Source organism: Electrona antarctica (genome assembly GCF_951216825.1).
Source record: "Electrona antarctica genome assembly, chromosome: 16".
Lineage (NCBI taxonomy): Eukaryota > Metazoa > Chordata > Actinopteri > Myctophiformes > Myctophidae > Electrona > Electrona antarctica.
Genome location: NC_136797.1, coordinates 20790091 through 20808140, shown reverse-complemented (window position 1 = coordinate 20808140; position 18050 = coordinate 20790091). Strand labels below are relative to the sequence as shown.

General features: G+C 42.0%; 1 protein-coding gene across 12 annotated transcripts in view; it reads right to left on the bottom strand.

Annotated features, from left to right (window-relative positions):
* fnbp1b (formin binding protein 1b) overlaps window positions 1-18050 on the bottom strand; it is a gene marked incomplete at its 3' end in the record, with an annotated part of 128583 nt that overhangs the window by 12002 nt on the left and 98531 nt on the right. For 8 of the 12 annotated variants that reach the window (XR_013791888.1, XR_013791889.1, XM_079524163.1 and 5 more), the window contains 3 exons: window positions 11928-11942; window positions 7062-7171; window positions 6094-6226 (listed from right to left, as the gene is read on the bottom strand). Coding sequence is in view for 10 of the 12 variants with exons in the window: in XM_079524163.1 (XP_079380289.1) it covers window positions 6094-6226; window positions 7062-7171; window positions 11928-11942 (258 nt within the window). Of the gene's footprint in view, window positions 1-6093; window positions 6227-7061; window positions 7172-11574; window positions 11611-11927; window positions 11943-18050 lie in introns of all 12 variants that reach the window. The other 4 variants (XM_079524170.1, XM_079524172.1, XM_079524165.1 and 1 more) reach the window with 2 other exon arrangements.

Sequence of the window (18050 nt, the reverse complement as noted above, 5' to 3'; positions counted from 1 at the left end):
CACTTATATTGGGGGAGGGAGAGTTTATCACGAGGCGAATGGTGATGCTGGGTCATTCCTCACATTGTGTGGAGTGGTCTTTAACCTTTTTGAAGTGGGAAGCAGGGGGGGGGGGGCAAGCCTACTCGATGGGCTCAGGGGTTTTGGGGTTTTTGTTTTTCAGGCTCACTGTCGCAGCCTTTGTTTTCATGTTATGTGTTTATTTGTTTGTTGAAGGCACTGCTCTAAATTCAGGTTCAGAAAAGTCATTTGAGATATGTGATTATGGCTAGAGAATTGGAGGTTAAATTCACTTCATGGAATTGTAGGGGTTTACAAAAAATCAAAAAGGTTAAGCAGGTGATGGGAAGGTTAAAAGATATCCACTCGAGTATTGTCTTTCTCCAGGAAACGCATTTGATACTGAATGAGGATATTAGGATTAGGAAAAGATGGCGAGGGGAGGTGTTTTCAGCACCTTTCACTTCCCAGGCTAGGGGGGTCATGACTCTTATACACAAATCTATCCCATTTAATGTTACTAAGGTAATTGCCGATAAAATGGGGCGATATTTGATAATTCAAGGTAATCTTTTTGCAGAGTGTCTTATTTTGGTAAATATATACGCACCGAACAATGATGACCCAAAGTTTTTCAGTAACTTATTTATATTATTGACATCTCTTGGGGGTCATTATCTGATAGCGGGGGACTGGAATGTGACCCCTAATCCTACTGAAGATAGATCTACTCATTCAGACACAACTCACTCTAAAAGTAGGGAAGTTATTCACCAGTTTTCCAAAGACTTAAATCTTAGAGACATATGGAGAGATAGAAACCCTGGTGTATCTGCATACTCATGCTACTCTAGTACATACAAAACGTACAGTAGAATTGATTTATTTCTGGTTTCTGCAAGTCTTGTAAATAGAGTTAAGGACTGTGTGTATGATAGTATCCTAATTTCAGATCATGCTCCTAATAGTTTGATTTATGTAGACCCAGGTCGGATGCGGGACCCCCCTAAGTGGAGGTTTGAGCAGAGATGGCTCCAGGACCCTGAGCTGATAACTTTTTTGGAAGAACAAATAGAGATGAAACATCGGCAACTATAAGGTGGGAAGCATTTAAGGCTTTTATTAGGGGACAGATTATAAATTTTACGAGCTCCAAAACAAAGAAAAACAAACAAAAAGTTATATTACTGGAATCAAAAATTAAAGCTATGGAAGGCTCTTACTTTAAGAAGCCTTGTCCTAAATTACATCAGGAAATATTATTATTACGTGCACAATATAATGAAATATCCGCTTCCAAAGCAGCAGCTAATTTGTTAAAGCTCAAACAAACTATCTTTGACCAGGGTGAGAAGTCTGGCAGGGTTCTAGCCTGGCGCATTAAACAAATGCAAACTGAAAGAGCAATCAACATGTTAAAAAATGATGTTGGGGAGACGATAGAAGACCCTATCCAAATTTGCGAGGCATTTAGAGATTACTATGGTAAATTATATAGCTCCGAGACAAATCAAGAAGATGTAGTTGAGAGTTCCTTTTTGGATGGAATTAATATTCCTAAAATTCGAGAGGAAGACAGTAAAAAGCTGGGGGCAGATGTGAGTATTGGTGAGATTTTGGAGGCAATGAGTAATATGAAGTCTGGAAAAGCTGCAGGGCCTGATGGTCTGCCGATAGACATTTATAAAAGATTTGCGGGCAGATTGGTGAGACCCCTCTTGGACATGTATACTGAATCTTTTGAAGAGGGAGTATTGCCTCCCACTTTGAGAGGAGCCCTCATTATACTTTTGCCAAAACCTGGTAAATCAAATGATAGATGCGAAAATATGCGTCCAATCAGCCTCTTAAATTCTGATCTTAAGATACTTTGCAAAATACTTGCAAAGAGACTAGAACTTATTCTACCTGAAATTATAGATGAGGACCAGAATGGGTTCATGGTGGCCCGCCAGGGTTTTCACAATGTAAGGAGAGTATTGGATTTATTGCATGTCCAGGAGGGGGCGCCAGATACAGCCTTTTTATCTCTCGATGGGGAAAAAGCTTTCGACCGCGTAGAGTGGCCGTTTCTATTTGAACTTCTTGGTCGATTTGGCTTGGGGGAGAACTTTTGTAAATGGGTAAGACTGTTGTATAACGATCCATATGCAGAAATACTAACCAACAATAATATATCTAGACCGATTAGGATCCATAGAGGCTGTAGACAGGGATGCCCTTTATCACCACTCTTATTTTTGATCGCAATTGAACCATTTGCAATTGCTGTAAGGGAACATACACTAATTACAGGTATTAATATAGAAAATCTAGAGCACCGCATATCTTTATATGCTGATGATGTAATATTATTCCTGAAAAATTTGGAGATATCTGTCCCAGCTATTCTGGATCTAATAACATCGTATGGTCGCATATCTGGCTACAAAGTAAACAACTCTAAGTCATCCATTATGCTTCTGAACTCGGAAGAAAGATCAAACCCTCCCGGTCATGTTCGTCACTTCAGACCAGTAAATGCCTTTACTTATTTGGGAATCCAAATCGTGCCAAGGTTGGAAGAGGTTGTGAATGCCAATTATAACCCAATTTTAGCCACAATCGAAAATTCAATTAATAGATGGTCAAGTCTTTCAATATCTTTGATCGGCAGAATTAATATACTCAAAATGAATGTACTTCCCAAGCTATTGTATTTGTTTCAGAACGTACCCTTGTCACCTCCACCAAACTTCTTTTCTAGAACCAGGAAATTGTTTACCAACTTTATTTGGAACAATAGACGTCCTAGACTTAGATTGTCCTTACTTTATCTACCCTATGATAGGGGAGGATTACAGTGTCCTAACTTGCTGTGGTATTTTTGGGCAGCTCAATTGAGAACACTAATGTTCTACTTTACAACGGATGCGGCGCCGGCATGGAAAGATGTGGAAACAAGCTCCTTGAAGTTACCACTCCCCCTTTATATTTACTCAGATACTTATAAAAACCTAAAAAGAATTACAAGCAATCCTATAGTTAAAACAATGATTAAAGTCTGGCATGAGGTTAATATATTTTTGGGAGAACATCCACGTCTCTCTCGCTTCAGCCCAATATGGGGTAATAATCAATTTGTGCCAGGTAGAGCTGATGGGGGGTTTAAATTGTGGGCTGATAGGGGAATAGGTCAATTAAGGGATGTATTTGAGAGGGGTCGGGGGAGTATGCTCTCGTTTGAGGAACTGGTCATTAAATATGATATCCCTCGCAAACACTTCTTTAAATATCTGCAACTGAGGGACTTTATTAGAACTAATCTGGGGCAATCCATGCTGGCCCCATCCATGTCTGTGCTGGAGAAAGCTTTGGTTAATGACCCATTCGGAAGGGGGTTAATATCAGATTTCTACGCCCTATTGGTTGACTTTTCTCCGGAATCCTCGGAAGATAGGCTTAATGCCTGGAGAACAGATATTCAGGAGGATTTAACAGTGGAACAATGGAGTACGGCTTGTGCACAAGCTCAATCCCAGACTGGGAATACTCGTCTAAAACTTCTACAATACAATTGGCTTATGAGAGTGTACATTACACCAGTTAAACTTAATAAGTATAATTGTAATATTCCAGATGTATGCACCAGATGCGGTGAAGATAGAGGCACATTGTTCCACTGTCTATGGTCCTGTCCAAAATTGATTGAGTTTTGGGGGAAGGTCGGGCAGGAAATACAGAAGATTTTGTCAATAAATATTGTACCAGAACCAAAGTTCTTCCTGCTCGGTCTATATCCGGAGGGACACAAGATAAAGCGTAATGAACAAATGTTTATAGATATATGTCTTTTACAAGCTAAGAGAGTGATAGCATTGACCTGGAAGAGGCCGGACAAACCAAGTATTACACAGTGGTTCAGAGAATTGTCTTTATGTCTACCTTTGGAAAAGATTGCATACATTCTTAAGGACAAACAAGAAATGTTTCAGGAGGTGTGGGGCCGTTTTATGAGATACATAAAGAACAATAATTTGTCACATCTAATGGATGGAGCTGAAGAGGAGTAGTGCTGTTGTTGTTGTTGTTTTTTGTTTTGTTTTGTTGTTTTTGGTTATTGTTGTTTTGCTTTCTTTATATCAGTAATTGTCTTGTACTGTTCATTGTTGTTTTTTGTATATGTGTATTGTCATTTGTGTGTAAAAAGGAAAATAAATATATTGTTGAAAAAAAAAAAAATACACAAGTAAAGTATAGAATAGATCCTGATAAACACTCTTTTTATCTTTCTCATCTTGTCTCTGCATTTGTTATATAAAAATCACACCTGTGTGAACTGAGTGGTGCAACTACACATGTATTGTTATAGTTACTGTACATTAGAACCAGGAAAGCATCTGTGTCATAAGTACTCTCCGCATGAATTCAGTCTCAACAGTGAGAAGTCTTCATCCTGCAGTCGAACTTTTGATTTATCACAAACTATACATACACCAACTGAGCACTTTTTCAATTCGGCTTTAACTCTCAACCCAAACAAATGATATAAGGTATTTGTATCTATTCCTCTACATGTCCCTAAGGTATTTCTATGTAATTCAGGGTCTTTTGATTTTTCCATATCGTCTTCTAAAGTGAAATATCTCCAATATGATCTTTTGCCACTATGCCTAACATCTGTTGAGGAATAACTATAAAGATTGATTATATAGAGATTGATTCACTCTGACGTGATATCTGTGATGTCACGTACTAACCATAGCAACCATGCTCGTTTTTGAGTGGTGTAAACCACTCCTACAACTGGCATTGTTAGTGTACGTGTCTGTCAATACCAAAAAAATGAGCATGGTTGCTATGGTCACCCAGTTCACACGGGTGTGATTTCATTACGTCAGACATTACGTCAGACCACAGCTGATCAGTCTATATAAGACCTTACACCACTCAGTTCACACGGGTGTGATTATTTTGGCCCCTTAGATAGCACATTATGTAGACTTAGATAGTATTTTAAACAGACTTATAGCTTGTTATGTAGACAGCTCTAGAATTGCACTTTATGTAGTCATAGCACTTTATAGTACACATGTATAATATATTATATAGTATAGTATGTATAGTTTACATAGATACTCCACTGTTACGTTCTTAGTTTACGCATGATTCATGATAACTACTTTTTATACATGTGATGTATGCCATGCTTTTTGTTATTGCTTAATGTAAATCGCTCTGGATTAAGAGCGTCTGCTAAATGCCTAAATTGTAAATTGTAAATTGACATAGCGGACATTTGACCTGAATTCCCCTTTCATTGTCAATGGCAAATCTTGAGACGTGTGGGGACAAAAGCTGTTTATAGAAGGGGCTAGCGCCTCTTAAAAACGTCTAAAATGTAATAAACAGAACGTTAAAAAAATCACACCCATGTGAAGTGACTGATCAACGATTGCCGATGTATTCGTCCCATGGCATTTAATGTTTGTGTTGCCACAAATTTACGTCATATTTGGCGGACATTTGACCAAATTTCTCCTTTCATTGTCAATGGCAAATATGAGACGTGAGTGGGACAAAGCTGTATATACTGTAGGAGGCCCTCAAAAAAGAAAAAGATCCTAATAAACAAAAATCACACCCGTGTGAAGTGAGGGCGCTCTTATCATCGTACATCATCATACATGATGATGTACGTCTTCAATGTTTGTGTTACGCAATGTTTGTGTTAGCACGTACACCGAAAGCTGGATCAAAAATAAAAACGACTTGCACACTATATATAACAAAGTACTTGCACTTCATTATGTCACACCACTGCCTCTTTCCCTGCAGGTTTTTTTTTGCCTATAAAGCCCAGCTGGCCCCAGCTCACAGGGAGAACGCAGCACATGCGCTGCGTTCTGTGTGCGTTCTCCTAATAAGGAAGGGCAGCCAGATGCCTTGGAACTCCCTGGAGTATAGAGAGAGAGAGAGAGGAAGACGGCTGTTTTGAAGTCCTCATTATTTACTGTCTCCGATAAGCCAAACAGGACTCCCCCTGCCAACACAAACACATCCAGCAGAAATGAGATGCAGATGCGGGCCAACGTTACGTGACGTTATACTCACTTCAAACTTCTGCACTTCAAACTGGAGCTTCTCGATGTTCTGCCCGACCTCCGCTAGCCGAGGGTCCACGCTGGCGGGGTCTCCCATCTGGGGGTTCTTCTCGTACACGTCTTTCATCTTGGCCAGGGCGTCCCTAGGAGGGGGAAAGGACCCAGCAAAAACAATTAAAAAAACAAACAAATATCACGACTGAAAAGTTTAGTCAGTCTGTGATTTGTTTTTGTTTTTTCTCAATCTTACCTGGCATCCGTCTCCTTACGGATATATCTCTATAGGTCCAACACCATGTCATGTGATGGTAGTGTGGTACTGGTATCTTACCTGGCATCCGTCTCCTTACGGATATATCTCTATAGGTCCAACACCATGTCATGTGATGGTAGTGTGGTACTGGTATCTTACCTGGCATCCGTCTCCTTACGGATATATCTCTATAGGTCCAACACCATGTCATGTGATGGTAGTGTGGTACTGGTATCTTACCTGGCATCCGTCTCCTTACGGATATATCTCTATAGGTCCAACACCATGTCATGTGATGGTAGTGTGGTACTGGTATCTTACCTGGCATCCGTCTCCTTACGGATATATCTCTATAGGTCCAACACCATGTCATGTGATGGTAGTGTGGTACTGGTATCTTACCTGGCATCCGTCTCCTTACGGATATATCTCTATAGGTCCAACACCATGTCATGTGATGGTAGTGTGGTACTGGTATCTTACCTGGCATCCAACCCTTACGGATATATCTCTATAGGTCCAACACCATGTCATGTGATGGTAGTGTGGTACTGGTATCTTACCTGGCATCCGTCTCCTTACGGATATATCTCTATAGGTCCAACACCATGTCATGTGATGGTAGTGTGGTACTGGTATCTTACCTGGCATCCGTCTCCTTACGGATATATCTCTATAGGTCCAACACCATGTCATGTGATGGTAGTGTGGTACTGGTATCTTACCTGGCATCCGTCTCCTTATGGATGTCTTTGTTCAGCTCATCTATCTTGCTCTGCAGCTTCTTCCTCCTCTGCTCTGGAGGCAGGTGACTGAAGTCCTCTGGTCCAGAACCCTGAGAGGAGACCAAGGAAAGAAAGAAAGAAAGAAAGAAAGAAAGAAAGAAAGAAAGAAAGAAAGAAAGAAAGAAAGAAAATAATCTGATATCAGGAAACCGCGAACAAATTAAGTTCTACATGTCGTGTAGAAGTGTGGTGTAATTTAGGTGCACTATTTCCCCGACTCTTTTACCACTTCAACTCTCTGTACCTTACTGACTGGAGTCCACCAGGGCTCTGTACCAGGCCAACTCCTACTATTGCTCCATAACATATCATTACAGACAACAGCTAATCTGCAAGCTCACAACGATGCATTATGAAGTTGTAGATTGGCTGTGTTTCTGCCCTAGAATAGGCGGACGCTATTGGGTTGAGGCAGTGAAACTCGGCAAATCATTATTAAATGATTTGTATTCTGTGTGTGTGTGTGTGTGTGTGTGTGTGTGTGTGTGTGTGTGTGTGTGTGTGTGTGTGTGTGTGTGTGTGTGTGCATATCTCAGTGTACACTGAAGGGTATAGGGCAGCACATCTCTAACACACAAACACACACACACACGTACTGAGGCTCGTATATGTTTACTGTATGTTGAGATTGCTAACCTATTCAGCCCCAAGCCTGGACCAGCACTCTCTGTAAATGTATAGACAAACTATTGCATACATCCTGTTATGCAGTATTCCAATTATGGTTAATGGATACAGTATTCGCTGTCCAACCGTTTTCTAACAGGATGACTGTGCCTGCTTCAAAAATGAAGCTTGTCTGAGTGCGAGTGGTCTTGGCACGCCTAGCGTGGGCCTATTATATTTCCTGACGAGAAACCATCCATCTTAAAATGATGAGTCATACTGCTCAGATCTCTCTCCAAATCTTTGTTGAGATACCAAACCCCCGTACCCTGTGGTTTACAATATACTTTTGAAGTATGTCAGAGAGTCAGACGGTGGTTGTTGGGATTTCTGACTGAAAACCCCTGAAAGGCTATCATGGAATTAAACTGTTACATGTATTTATTGTGACGTACTGCACTAGTAGTATTAGTGAAGAAAATGTTACATGAGTTTAATTAACACTGGCTCTGAAACAGCTCTGTATAGTGCTTGGACTGGATAGGTTAGGACACCACGATTCATTTGACAGTGAAATCAAACAATATGCTGTACTGCGGATCAGGTCAGTGGTTTTCAAACTGTGGTAGCCTCTCTCTAACCCGTGTTATCAATCTCATCAATCAATCAAACAATCAATCAATCAAACAAAAAGTTAAACTTTTCTAAAATAGCGAAATGCCCAATCTACAATTAAGCTCCCAAAACATCCCATTATGACATGTTGTGAGTTTGTAAATTGGCAATTTTGGGGTGCCTATATTGACATGCCCAAAATAGGGTGGCTAAAATATATTTGGATATCGTTTCTGTCGGGTGGATTGGAAACATCATGGGCTATATCTTGCGCCATGCCCTTCCTTCCTTACTTACTTCAAATAGCCAATCTACAAGCTCACAACGTGTCGATGTAGATTGGCTAGTTTGAAATTTGAAAATGTTTCTCAAAATAGTAAAAAACGGCAAATACGTTTAGGGATAAGGGGTAAGGGGTGGCGCAAGATAGGGCCCCATATGTCCAAAAAATAGCTAAGATAGCAGATCGACAAGCTCAGAACATGTTGCTTCGTGATGCCACGTTTCGCACTTGGCTTATGGATCTGCTACTTTTGATGCTGTAGTATGATCAAGTTCATTTACGAAAAGAACTTTAAATTATTTTGGGTGTCTGCCCGACAGCAACGATATAATAAACTGTAATAATAATAATAGTAGTAATAATAATAATGTGTGGCTGGCACACCAGGACTTGTCACACCAGTGTGCCTCGACCTTGGAGTATAAATATAATAGAGACGTCACCGAGAGGAAACCCTGAGGCAAAATGGACATAGTGGCCGAAGTTGGTATTGCAGCCAGCCAGCCAGCCAGCGCTGGGCCGTTGTCTATCATTGCGCACGTTCATGTTATTGGGGGCAATGACACGTGAACGCTATGTTTCATACGTGAACGCGTGCAAACGGCGCAATGATAGTCAACGGCCCAGCGCGTTCACGATTTGGCCCAATGCCATCCCGGAATGCACCCTGTTCCTAACCGGAAGGAGGAGTGAAATCGCCCTCATGCGCTTTTGAGCAACTCAATGCAAGTGGATGGGAGGAGAAATCCGGTGACGTCTCTCTTAATATATACTGTACTCTAAGGCCTCGACCCACAGTTTGGGAACCACAGCTTTAGATTCTATAGACTCGGGGCTCTATTTTCGTCCACGCTAAACTACTTTTACCGTTTTTACTACTATTTTGAAAAACATTTTTGAATAGTTAAAATAGCCAATGTACAAGCTCACAACTTGTCGATGTAGATTGGCTATTTTAACTATTCAAAAATGTTTTTTTCAAAATAGTAAAAAGAAAGAAAAAAAAAAAGGCAAAGTAGGTTTATGGATTAGGGGTTTAGCATGGAACGAAAATAGAGCCCTTGAGGTCAGGAGTCAGATACAGGTAACCATGGTGACCTTACCCCGTTCACCGTGTCCCAGCATGCATCACTTCATGCAACGTAAAACAGATAGCTCATCACTCGTCATGCAGTGAGTGACACATGCTCACTTACTGTCGCAATGACATGCTACGTGATAACGATAGATACATGGTGACACCATATCAGACACTGATTATTATACGTCACAAATGGCATTATGTAAAAACGTTACGTATTTCATTTTTTACATCATCAGACTGATCAATAATGAGTTAAATAAAGGAGCACTTCAGCTGTTTTCAACCTTATCTTCATAAATCGGTCCTCTCATCGAAAGATGGCAGCATTTCTGTCTACTCGCTTTGCGGTGGGCTGTGAATTAGGGATTGTCCGATCACATTTTTTTGTTGTTGCTCCCGATCAGATTCTGATCATTTTGATTTTGAGTATCTGCAGATACCGATTTTTCCCGATCCGATATTATGCCATATCACAATAGTACAATATCCAAAATCACAGACAATATCCAGTCTAAAGCCCTGACCACACCAAAGGGTCAAGACGGTTTTAGCGTTGTCCCTGCGGTGTATAATATCTATAATATATAATTGGGACTAGGGATGTCCTGATCACGTTTTCCGATCTGATTCCGATCTTTTCAAAATGATGTGATCGATCCCGATTTACGATCACGTGATCGGATCGGGACAACCCTACTGTGGACTGTTCAAGGTTCAGAAACATATGCCTACCTACCAGTGACATCATCGATGGGGATTCCAAGCTAATGCAAACTGCAAACTACAACTTTATCTTCCTGGAAAGTTTACTGTGTAGCATGCTGACAAAGAAGTCACTGTACTCACAACAACAATAATATAAATACTTTATACTAGTTTCAATGTGCCTGCCTACCGATGATGTCACTGTAGGCAGGTTTCTGAACTGTCCACAGCCTCTCACTGAGACACAGAGTGAGTAGACAGAAATGTTCTCATAGTGAGGACATTAGTGAGATATGAAGATAGGTTGAAAATCCTTTAAAGGTTTCATGACATTAATTTTCATTTATTTTTCGTTTTTCTTTTATGTTTCATGACCTCAATTACACCCCCCCAAAAAACCCTGAACTTTGAACATTCAGTGGATTTTCTGTGGTGTGGGATTTTTTCTGTGTATGTGAAGCCTTTTGAGCTGCAATGAAAAAACAGGCAAAACAGTGAAAACAGTGACATCTGCTGGCAGATTCCTATGTCATATATGGGATTTGCCGACTGTGACATCACAGTCAGCAGGAAAATCAGAGAGTCAGAAAACCCCAGACCACAGAAAAACTACTGAATGTTAAAAGTTCAGGGTTTTTGGGTGCAATTGAGCTCAGAAAACCTAAAAAATGTTTTTTACAAAAAACTTTTTTTTAATGTCACAATCCCTTGAACTAAAACTACTGGCGAGTATGGTCAACTTATTCTTTTCATTATAGCTAACTTGGTAATGAATGCAAATGATTGATATGACTACGGTAGTCTATTATGGAAAAAAATATGAATAATTTTCATTTTCTATCTGTTCCTTGCAGGCTTATCGTCATTAGCAGGTTTAGACTGATTTTATTTGACATATTCATCGGTGTCACTGAAAGAAGAAACACTAGTACTACAGATACGGTATTAAAACCTCATTATCTACAGATTTCAGCATGCACTTTGAAAGAACATTAGTGATCACCGAATACAGGACGATTCACAGCACATTTAACGCTCGATTTAAAGTCGATCAGAACAACACAGAGATAATGAAAAGAAGAAGAAATAACTGCTACTACGTAGACAGCGAGGAGAAGAAGAAGAGACGGACAGATATGACATAGAATAACTCTGATCACCTCAATGAGATTCCGGACGTGGGAATTGAGTGTGATCTGCATTTAGAGACCACAACAGTTGGGTTGGGGGGGGGAGAGACGACAAGACAACACCACAACACAGAAACACACACGTAAAATAAAATAACATATATGAAAACAACAGCAACAACAACAACAACAACATGGGTCTGAAATCCATCCTTACGGCAAAACAGGAGAATAAATGAATAACATAATTGGGGGGGAAAAGTGTGAAAAGCCACACACACAAAAAACAACGTTATGAACCATGTGTTAACTGGGAGCGAGGGACGTGACATGCATGCGAACGTCATGCCGCTTCAATCGTGCGGTTAAACGGTCATGCTTACCAGCTTGAGAGAAAGCTTCATGTGTGTTTTGGGGACGGGGGGGACAGTAGAGAGAAATGGCGCGGGGCAGGAAGGAGAGACAAAGAGACACATACGTCATCATCACAAATGTAAAGGAAGCATAACTTGGTCATTTTACGGCACACATACAATAATAGACATAGACATGGGATATTCGTTATATCAACTGAATTCAACAACTATTTCCTTTGGCAAACTTCACCATTTGATGAAAAGAGGACAGACTGCGGTATGTGAGACGTGGAGTCATTTTTTTTCATTTTAACCACTTTGTGCAAATCCTTTTAGTTTTAAGTGAACATTTTTTTACTCAAAACGTTTGAAACCAGGTTGTTCAAAATCTGGGCACAAACCAGTGCATAATTGCGGTTAACAATATAATAAAAAATAGTCAAAGAATGGCTACATTTAACCAATAGCCACAATAAACCCCCGCCACTCTTTTCTCATTTGGTGAAGTTTACCATTTCAGCTAGAATGGGTTGAATGAATGAGAAATGGCGAGTTGGCCAAAAGTCCAACCCGCTAGTCTAGTGCTCAAGCATTGAAGGCAGAATAGGAGACAACAGATATGACAGGTGGATGAAGTAGAGATCGAGGGACAGAGGTGAGTGAGCATTGTGTGACAGACAGGGATGGAGGTACCCCATTGCTTCTCCCTGATCCTCTGTGTTGTTGTTGTGGCACGCAGAAGACACTAGAGGGCACTATAAGTACAGTATGTTTCACAGTGGGCAGAGAGATGCTTCTGTAGGAACTATTAAGTAATACAATGTAGTCTGGAAGAGAAGCTGCTCTGCGTTCAAAACCTGTGACTTACCTCGACAACATTGTCACCCGTACTGTATACAGAGCTGTGACATGTCACAGTCCTTGATGTGCTTCCGCAAATTGAAAACCAAAAGTTGCAAAGAAGCAGAAAATGACTGCTCATTAAATAAAAGCAAATCATGGAAAATTAGGCCGCAGACCAAATAAATTGTTAACGAGTTTGATTTTAATATGTCAATGATACAGTCTGTTAGGATGCCATATGTTTTTCTTTGAAACACAAAAAAAGCAGAGCAGGAGTTATATAGGACCATTCACTGCTGATAAGCAGATGATGTTAGAGAGATCCATTTAGAGGTTTTACAGGCTAGCGCACTCAGGAGCTCTATTCACTTTGGTCCACTAATCGATTCATCCATCTGAAATGGTAAACTATTAGGCTGCCTTCCCGTGGCCCCTTCCAACCCCTCTCTAACCCCACCTCAAACTCTTTAAGATGTTCTCTCAGCGTTTCCCCGAAGGGCAATTCAGACGTTCCTAATGCTCACATCAATGCTCCGTCCTATACGACGGGTGTCACGTGCTGAAAACAGCAGGCCTATAAGAGCTCACAACGCGCTGCGTCCATGATCTGCAGTGCACTGTGAGCTTATAGGTCGGCTATATCCGGCTATGCTGTGATGCGACACTGTCATACCACGAATAATGAATCCAAGCTCAAAATGGTTCCAAGAACCAAGAAGAACGGCGTGTCTCACTCTCGGTTACGTCATGCTCGTCTCTACTGGGAATCTCACACGGCAATTATCTTCTAATGAGCCCATGATGTCTCAGTGCAATGACTGACTTCAGTTCAATTTAGAACATACCTCCACCCCCTGGCATTGATGGCGTTCATCTTATTTGGACTCTTGTGTAAATCTTTTATGATCTCCCAGACAGACAGAGATATACAGCTATAGACAGATCACAGGACTATGTATGGGACACCAGCGCACACAGAAAGCCCTGGAGGGGTGAATTCTGTATTGAGAGCTAAACCAAACATTCAAAGTATTACAAGCGCCCCTCCTGATGTTACCAACTGGCCTGCCAGTCAAGAGGAGGAGGACTGGGGAACCGCGCAGAGTAGTTCCACATATAATGCTACAGGCACCGTTAAAAATCCTATATATTCCTACGCTGAATTCACACCAGCAGCGGCATTTGGCTCACGTCATGAGGGTCAAACCAGGGTCTGGTGGTCTGTGGAGAAGGGCAACCAGTCTCCCAGCGCAGCAAGAGGCGGAGCCGCAGCAATAAGCAGAGAAACAAAGTTGAGGAACGTTCATGTTGCCGGCTGCACCAAGGCACAACATGCATTAGTTATCACTGCAGCCAGGCTGATACTGACAAACTAGAAGAGCTCAGCTAACACCAGCTCACAGACTGGACCCAACTTATATATACTTTTAGTTGTATATTAAAGGATTGTTGCATTAACAATTTGTAATACATTACAGATGATATAATCGCTATTGTCAACAACAGAATGTGGAGGGGTGTTGTCCATTTAGCTTGGTTTTTTGACTGCTAGTTGTGTTTTGTTTTTTGCGACCAGTCGCCATGCAGCGACTGGTCGAGACAAAGCGGAAGAGCAGAGATTGCTGTTGCCTGAAGAATGTGTGTACTATATATATATATATATATATATATATATATATAGGCATACACACCTCACACCTCTTGAGATAGACAGAAACAGACGGCTCGATGGAAGTGAAGAGAGAATGATAACAAAGTTTTACACCATTTGGATTTAGTTAAAGATTGAGCAACCGCATGGCCTGTTTCCTTACCTACAATGTATGGCAGGGGCCGGTAACCTTCTTGACACACATGAAGTCTCATGTTTTCATTTGTTTCATTGTTTGACAGTCAGTCAGTGTGCCATAAACATTTAAGTTTAATTATGACACCACATCAACATCTAATATTTCCAATTGATATGCCCATAAGATATACATCAACCTTTATTGTCTTTCTTCTGTACTGTACTGTACTGTACTGTACTGTACTGTACTGTACTGTACTGTACTGTACTGTACTGTACTGTACTGTACTGTACCGCACCGCACCGCACCGTACCGTACCGTACCGTACCGTACCGTACTGTACTGTACTGTACTGTACGATCACTAGACTCAATAACCCAGTCAGAGCAATAAACCAATCAGAATTATCAGTTTGAATGAATGTAGAATCATGTGCAGGGTGTAATTTGTAGATGTGAGTGGCCTTAATTCTACTACGGTAAGCTTGTTTTGAATATTTAAATTTGAAAAGAAAACCACTCGCACCTACAGCACCATGCCTCCCCGTGCCTATACGGTTGCCTATACGGTTGCCTATACCCCTGATGTATATGCTAGGGCATTCACTTCTAGTCATTTTTACTAGTTGACTAGTTGCCTAGTTTACTAGTCGACTAGTTGTTTAACTACCTATTATGTAAAAAATAAAATAAATAAATAAATACATTTCTTTCTTTTTTTTTGAAATAAATATTTGTACATTGAAAAACGGTGTACATGGTGACTATAACTATAATCTACCTGATCTTGAGGCCTACAAAATCGGGAAAAAATAATAATAATTCCTTCTTTCTTATCAACTAGTCAACTAGTACCAACAAGGTCGACTAGTGGATTTACTAGTCGACTAGTAAACTAGTCGACTAGTTGCTATATGCCAGAGACAGGCATGCAGTGTACTGTCCTTGTATCTTTCCCCTGTCTGTGTGCTCGGCTGCCGGGCGGAGGGCACACCGTGGCTGTGGCTGTGCTGGGCTTGATGAGCTGCATGGAGCGGCACAGCTCTCTCTCTCTCTCTTGGATCGCCACTCGGCTCATTTACGAGGCTGCCTCATGCTGCTTTATGCGTGCACAACGTCCCTGGCACTGGCTCTTTTTGAGGGGCGCTGCCTGTAATTTGTGCCAGCCAAGTCTATTGACTTTAATGTTTGTTTAGAGGGTAATGGCAACATAAAAGACGTCATTGCTTTCTCTTCTAACCTTTTCTTTTTTTGGAGGCTGCCACATTTTTTTTGGAATAGTGCGATTAGAAATGAATCGCTGCAGGCTGCTGGTGTGAATCAAGTGTCAGGAGTTAAATGGATTTTCCGCGTGCGGTCCCAACCACCAGGTCCCCCGGGGGGTGCTTGTGACACTTTGTGAATTGCCCCCCCCACCCCCCCCAGCAGCTCAGCAGCAGAGAGCGTCGTCCAGGCAGCAGGTTGGTTTCGGGGAGACGAAACGCGGAGGGAGAGGGCGATATAAGCCGCGGAGCTGACATGTACAGGGACGTGCACACATAAGACATCAAAGGGGGCTTCATCCCCCTGCCCTTTTACCCCGTCTGTAAAACAACTCCCCCCCCCCCCCCCCCCCCCCCCGAAAATAGCTGATCTACAAGCTCTCAACGCGTCGCAGTGCGACGCGTTGTGAGCTTGTAGATCTGCTATTTTCACCAAAAGTGCCCCCTCTTACGGGATGTCAGCCCCTGCCTCTCTCTAACACTCTCTGCACGCGTCCCTGGACATGTATGTATGTGTGGTGATGGCGGATGATGATGTCATCGTCTCTCCCTCTGATCATTTGACTGCTTGCTGCATGTGTCACGGCCATGTGACGCGGCGCGGAGCACAGTCACAGACACTAGCCTCCTTTGTGGGGAGAGAATATAAAAAGCTCTCAGTGATTCCCCTGGCCCGGCCAGAAAGAAATGGATGGGGGGGGGGGACCGAGAGAGAGAGACACAAGCGTATCAAAAGATAAATTGTTTTGTCAGTCTCTCTACTAGTATTATCATTAATGAGTCTAGTGTCTGTGCTGCACATGGCCTTAACCAACCAATCACACATAGGCTTTTCATCTTCGCTCGGTCGATCGGACGCACGTACGCACACGCACACACACACACACACACACACACGTGGACATATATGCTAGAGTGCAACAGCTAATTGGACTCGAAATTAATAATGTCAACCAATTTTGTCACAAGACAACCTTTTTAGGATTTTCATGCGGATTCGTTGATACATAAAACATGAAATAAATTATCAAGATTAGTCGATTCATCGAAAAAGCAGAAAACCAAATTATCAATAGTTGCAGCGCTAACAGATGCACACCCATGCACACACGCACACACACTCACACACACACACACACACACGAACGCCCGCACACATCCCTCCATCCATCCATCATCACACACACACTTACAACATATTGCCTGGCCTCGAAAGCATACGTAGGTCGCCCGAGAGTCCTCTTCATGAGCTCTTTGTGATAAATGAGTGAACGAGGAGACGGCTGCTGCAATGGTCATCAGAGAGAACACACACACACACACACACACAGCTCCATCACTCTGCACTGTATCAGTGGTTCTCAACCCCCACCCTGTTGCAGTATTACATTTGGGGCGCGTTCAGAAATAGAGCGCACTGTGCAATGCAAACTAATAGGCGAGTGTGGTCCAGGTGCAGTATTTCCGAACGCACTTAGCCCTTAGTTTGACTGTTCCACAGATAAATATCGTGGAAAAAAAGCAGATCTATAGCTTGTAGATCGGCTATTTTTATCGCACGATCTTGTAACCCATCTTTTTCACCCAGTGTCAATTATCTAATGTAATCCTGGGCTCTATACACTCCCTCTGCCAACCTGGGGAGAGCAACGGACTGACCTCATGCTGCCTTCAAAGTAACGGCGAGTCCAAGTTTCCTTGGTTGGACATAACGCGTGGAAGGAACACGTTATTCCAACCAGTTCCTAGGGGGAGGTAGTTTAGAGGCCAGGATTACTGCATGTTTTTGTGAGCAGTATAGCTACCCTTTGACAGTTTTGATATCATCGTTGGTGACTATTTTGATGCATTAATGGTTTCCTTTTGAGGGATCGAAAAGATCTTAAAAGTCCTTAAATTGGCACTTCACTGTCATCTGGGGACCCTGCCAAAATCAGGTGGGGACCCCCATGGGGGGTCACGACCCACAGGTTGAGAACCACTGGCTCAGAACAAAACCAACCAGTGCTGTCTTACAGTAAATGCTTCTATTGTTACACCTTTGTACATCCCCATTACACGCTCTCTCTCTCTCTCTCTCTCTCTCTCTCTCTCTCTCTCTCCAACGCCCCCCCCCCCCCCCCCCCCGCCCCAGGCGCGCACACACAGCCACACACAGTCAGTCAGTCAGTCAGACACACACACACACACACACACACACACACACACACACACACACACACACACACACACACACACACACACACACACACACAC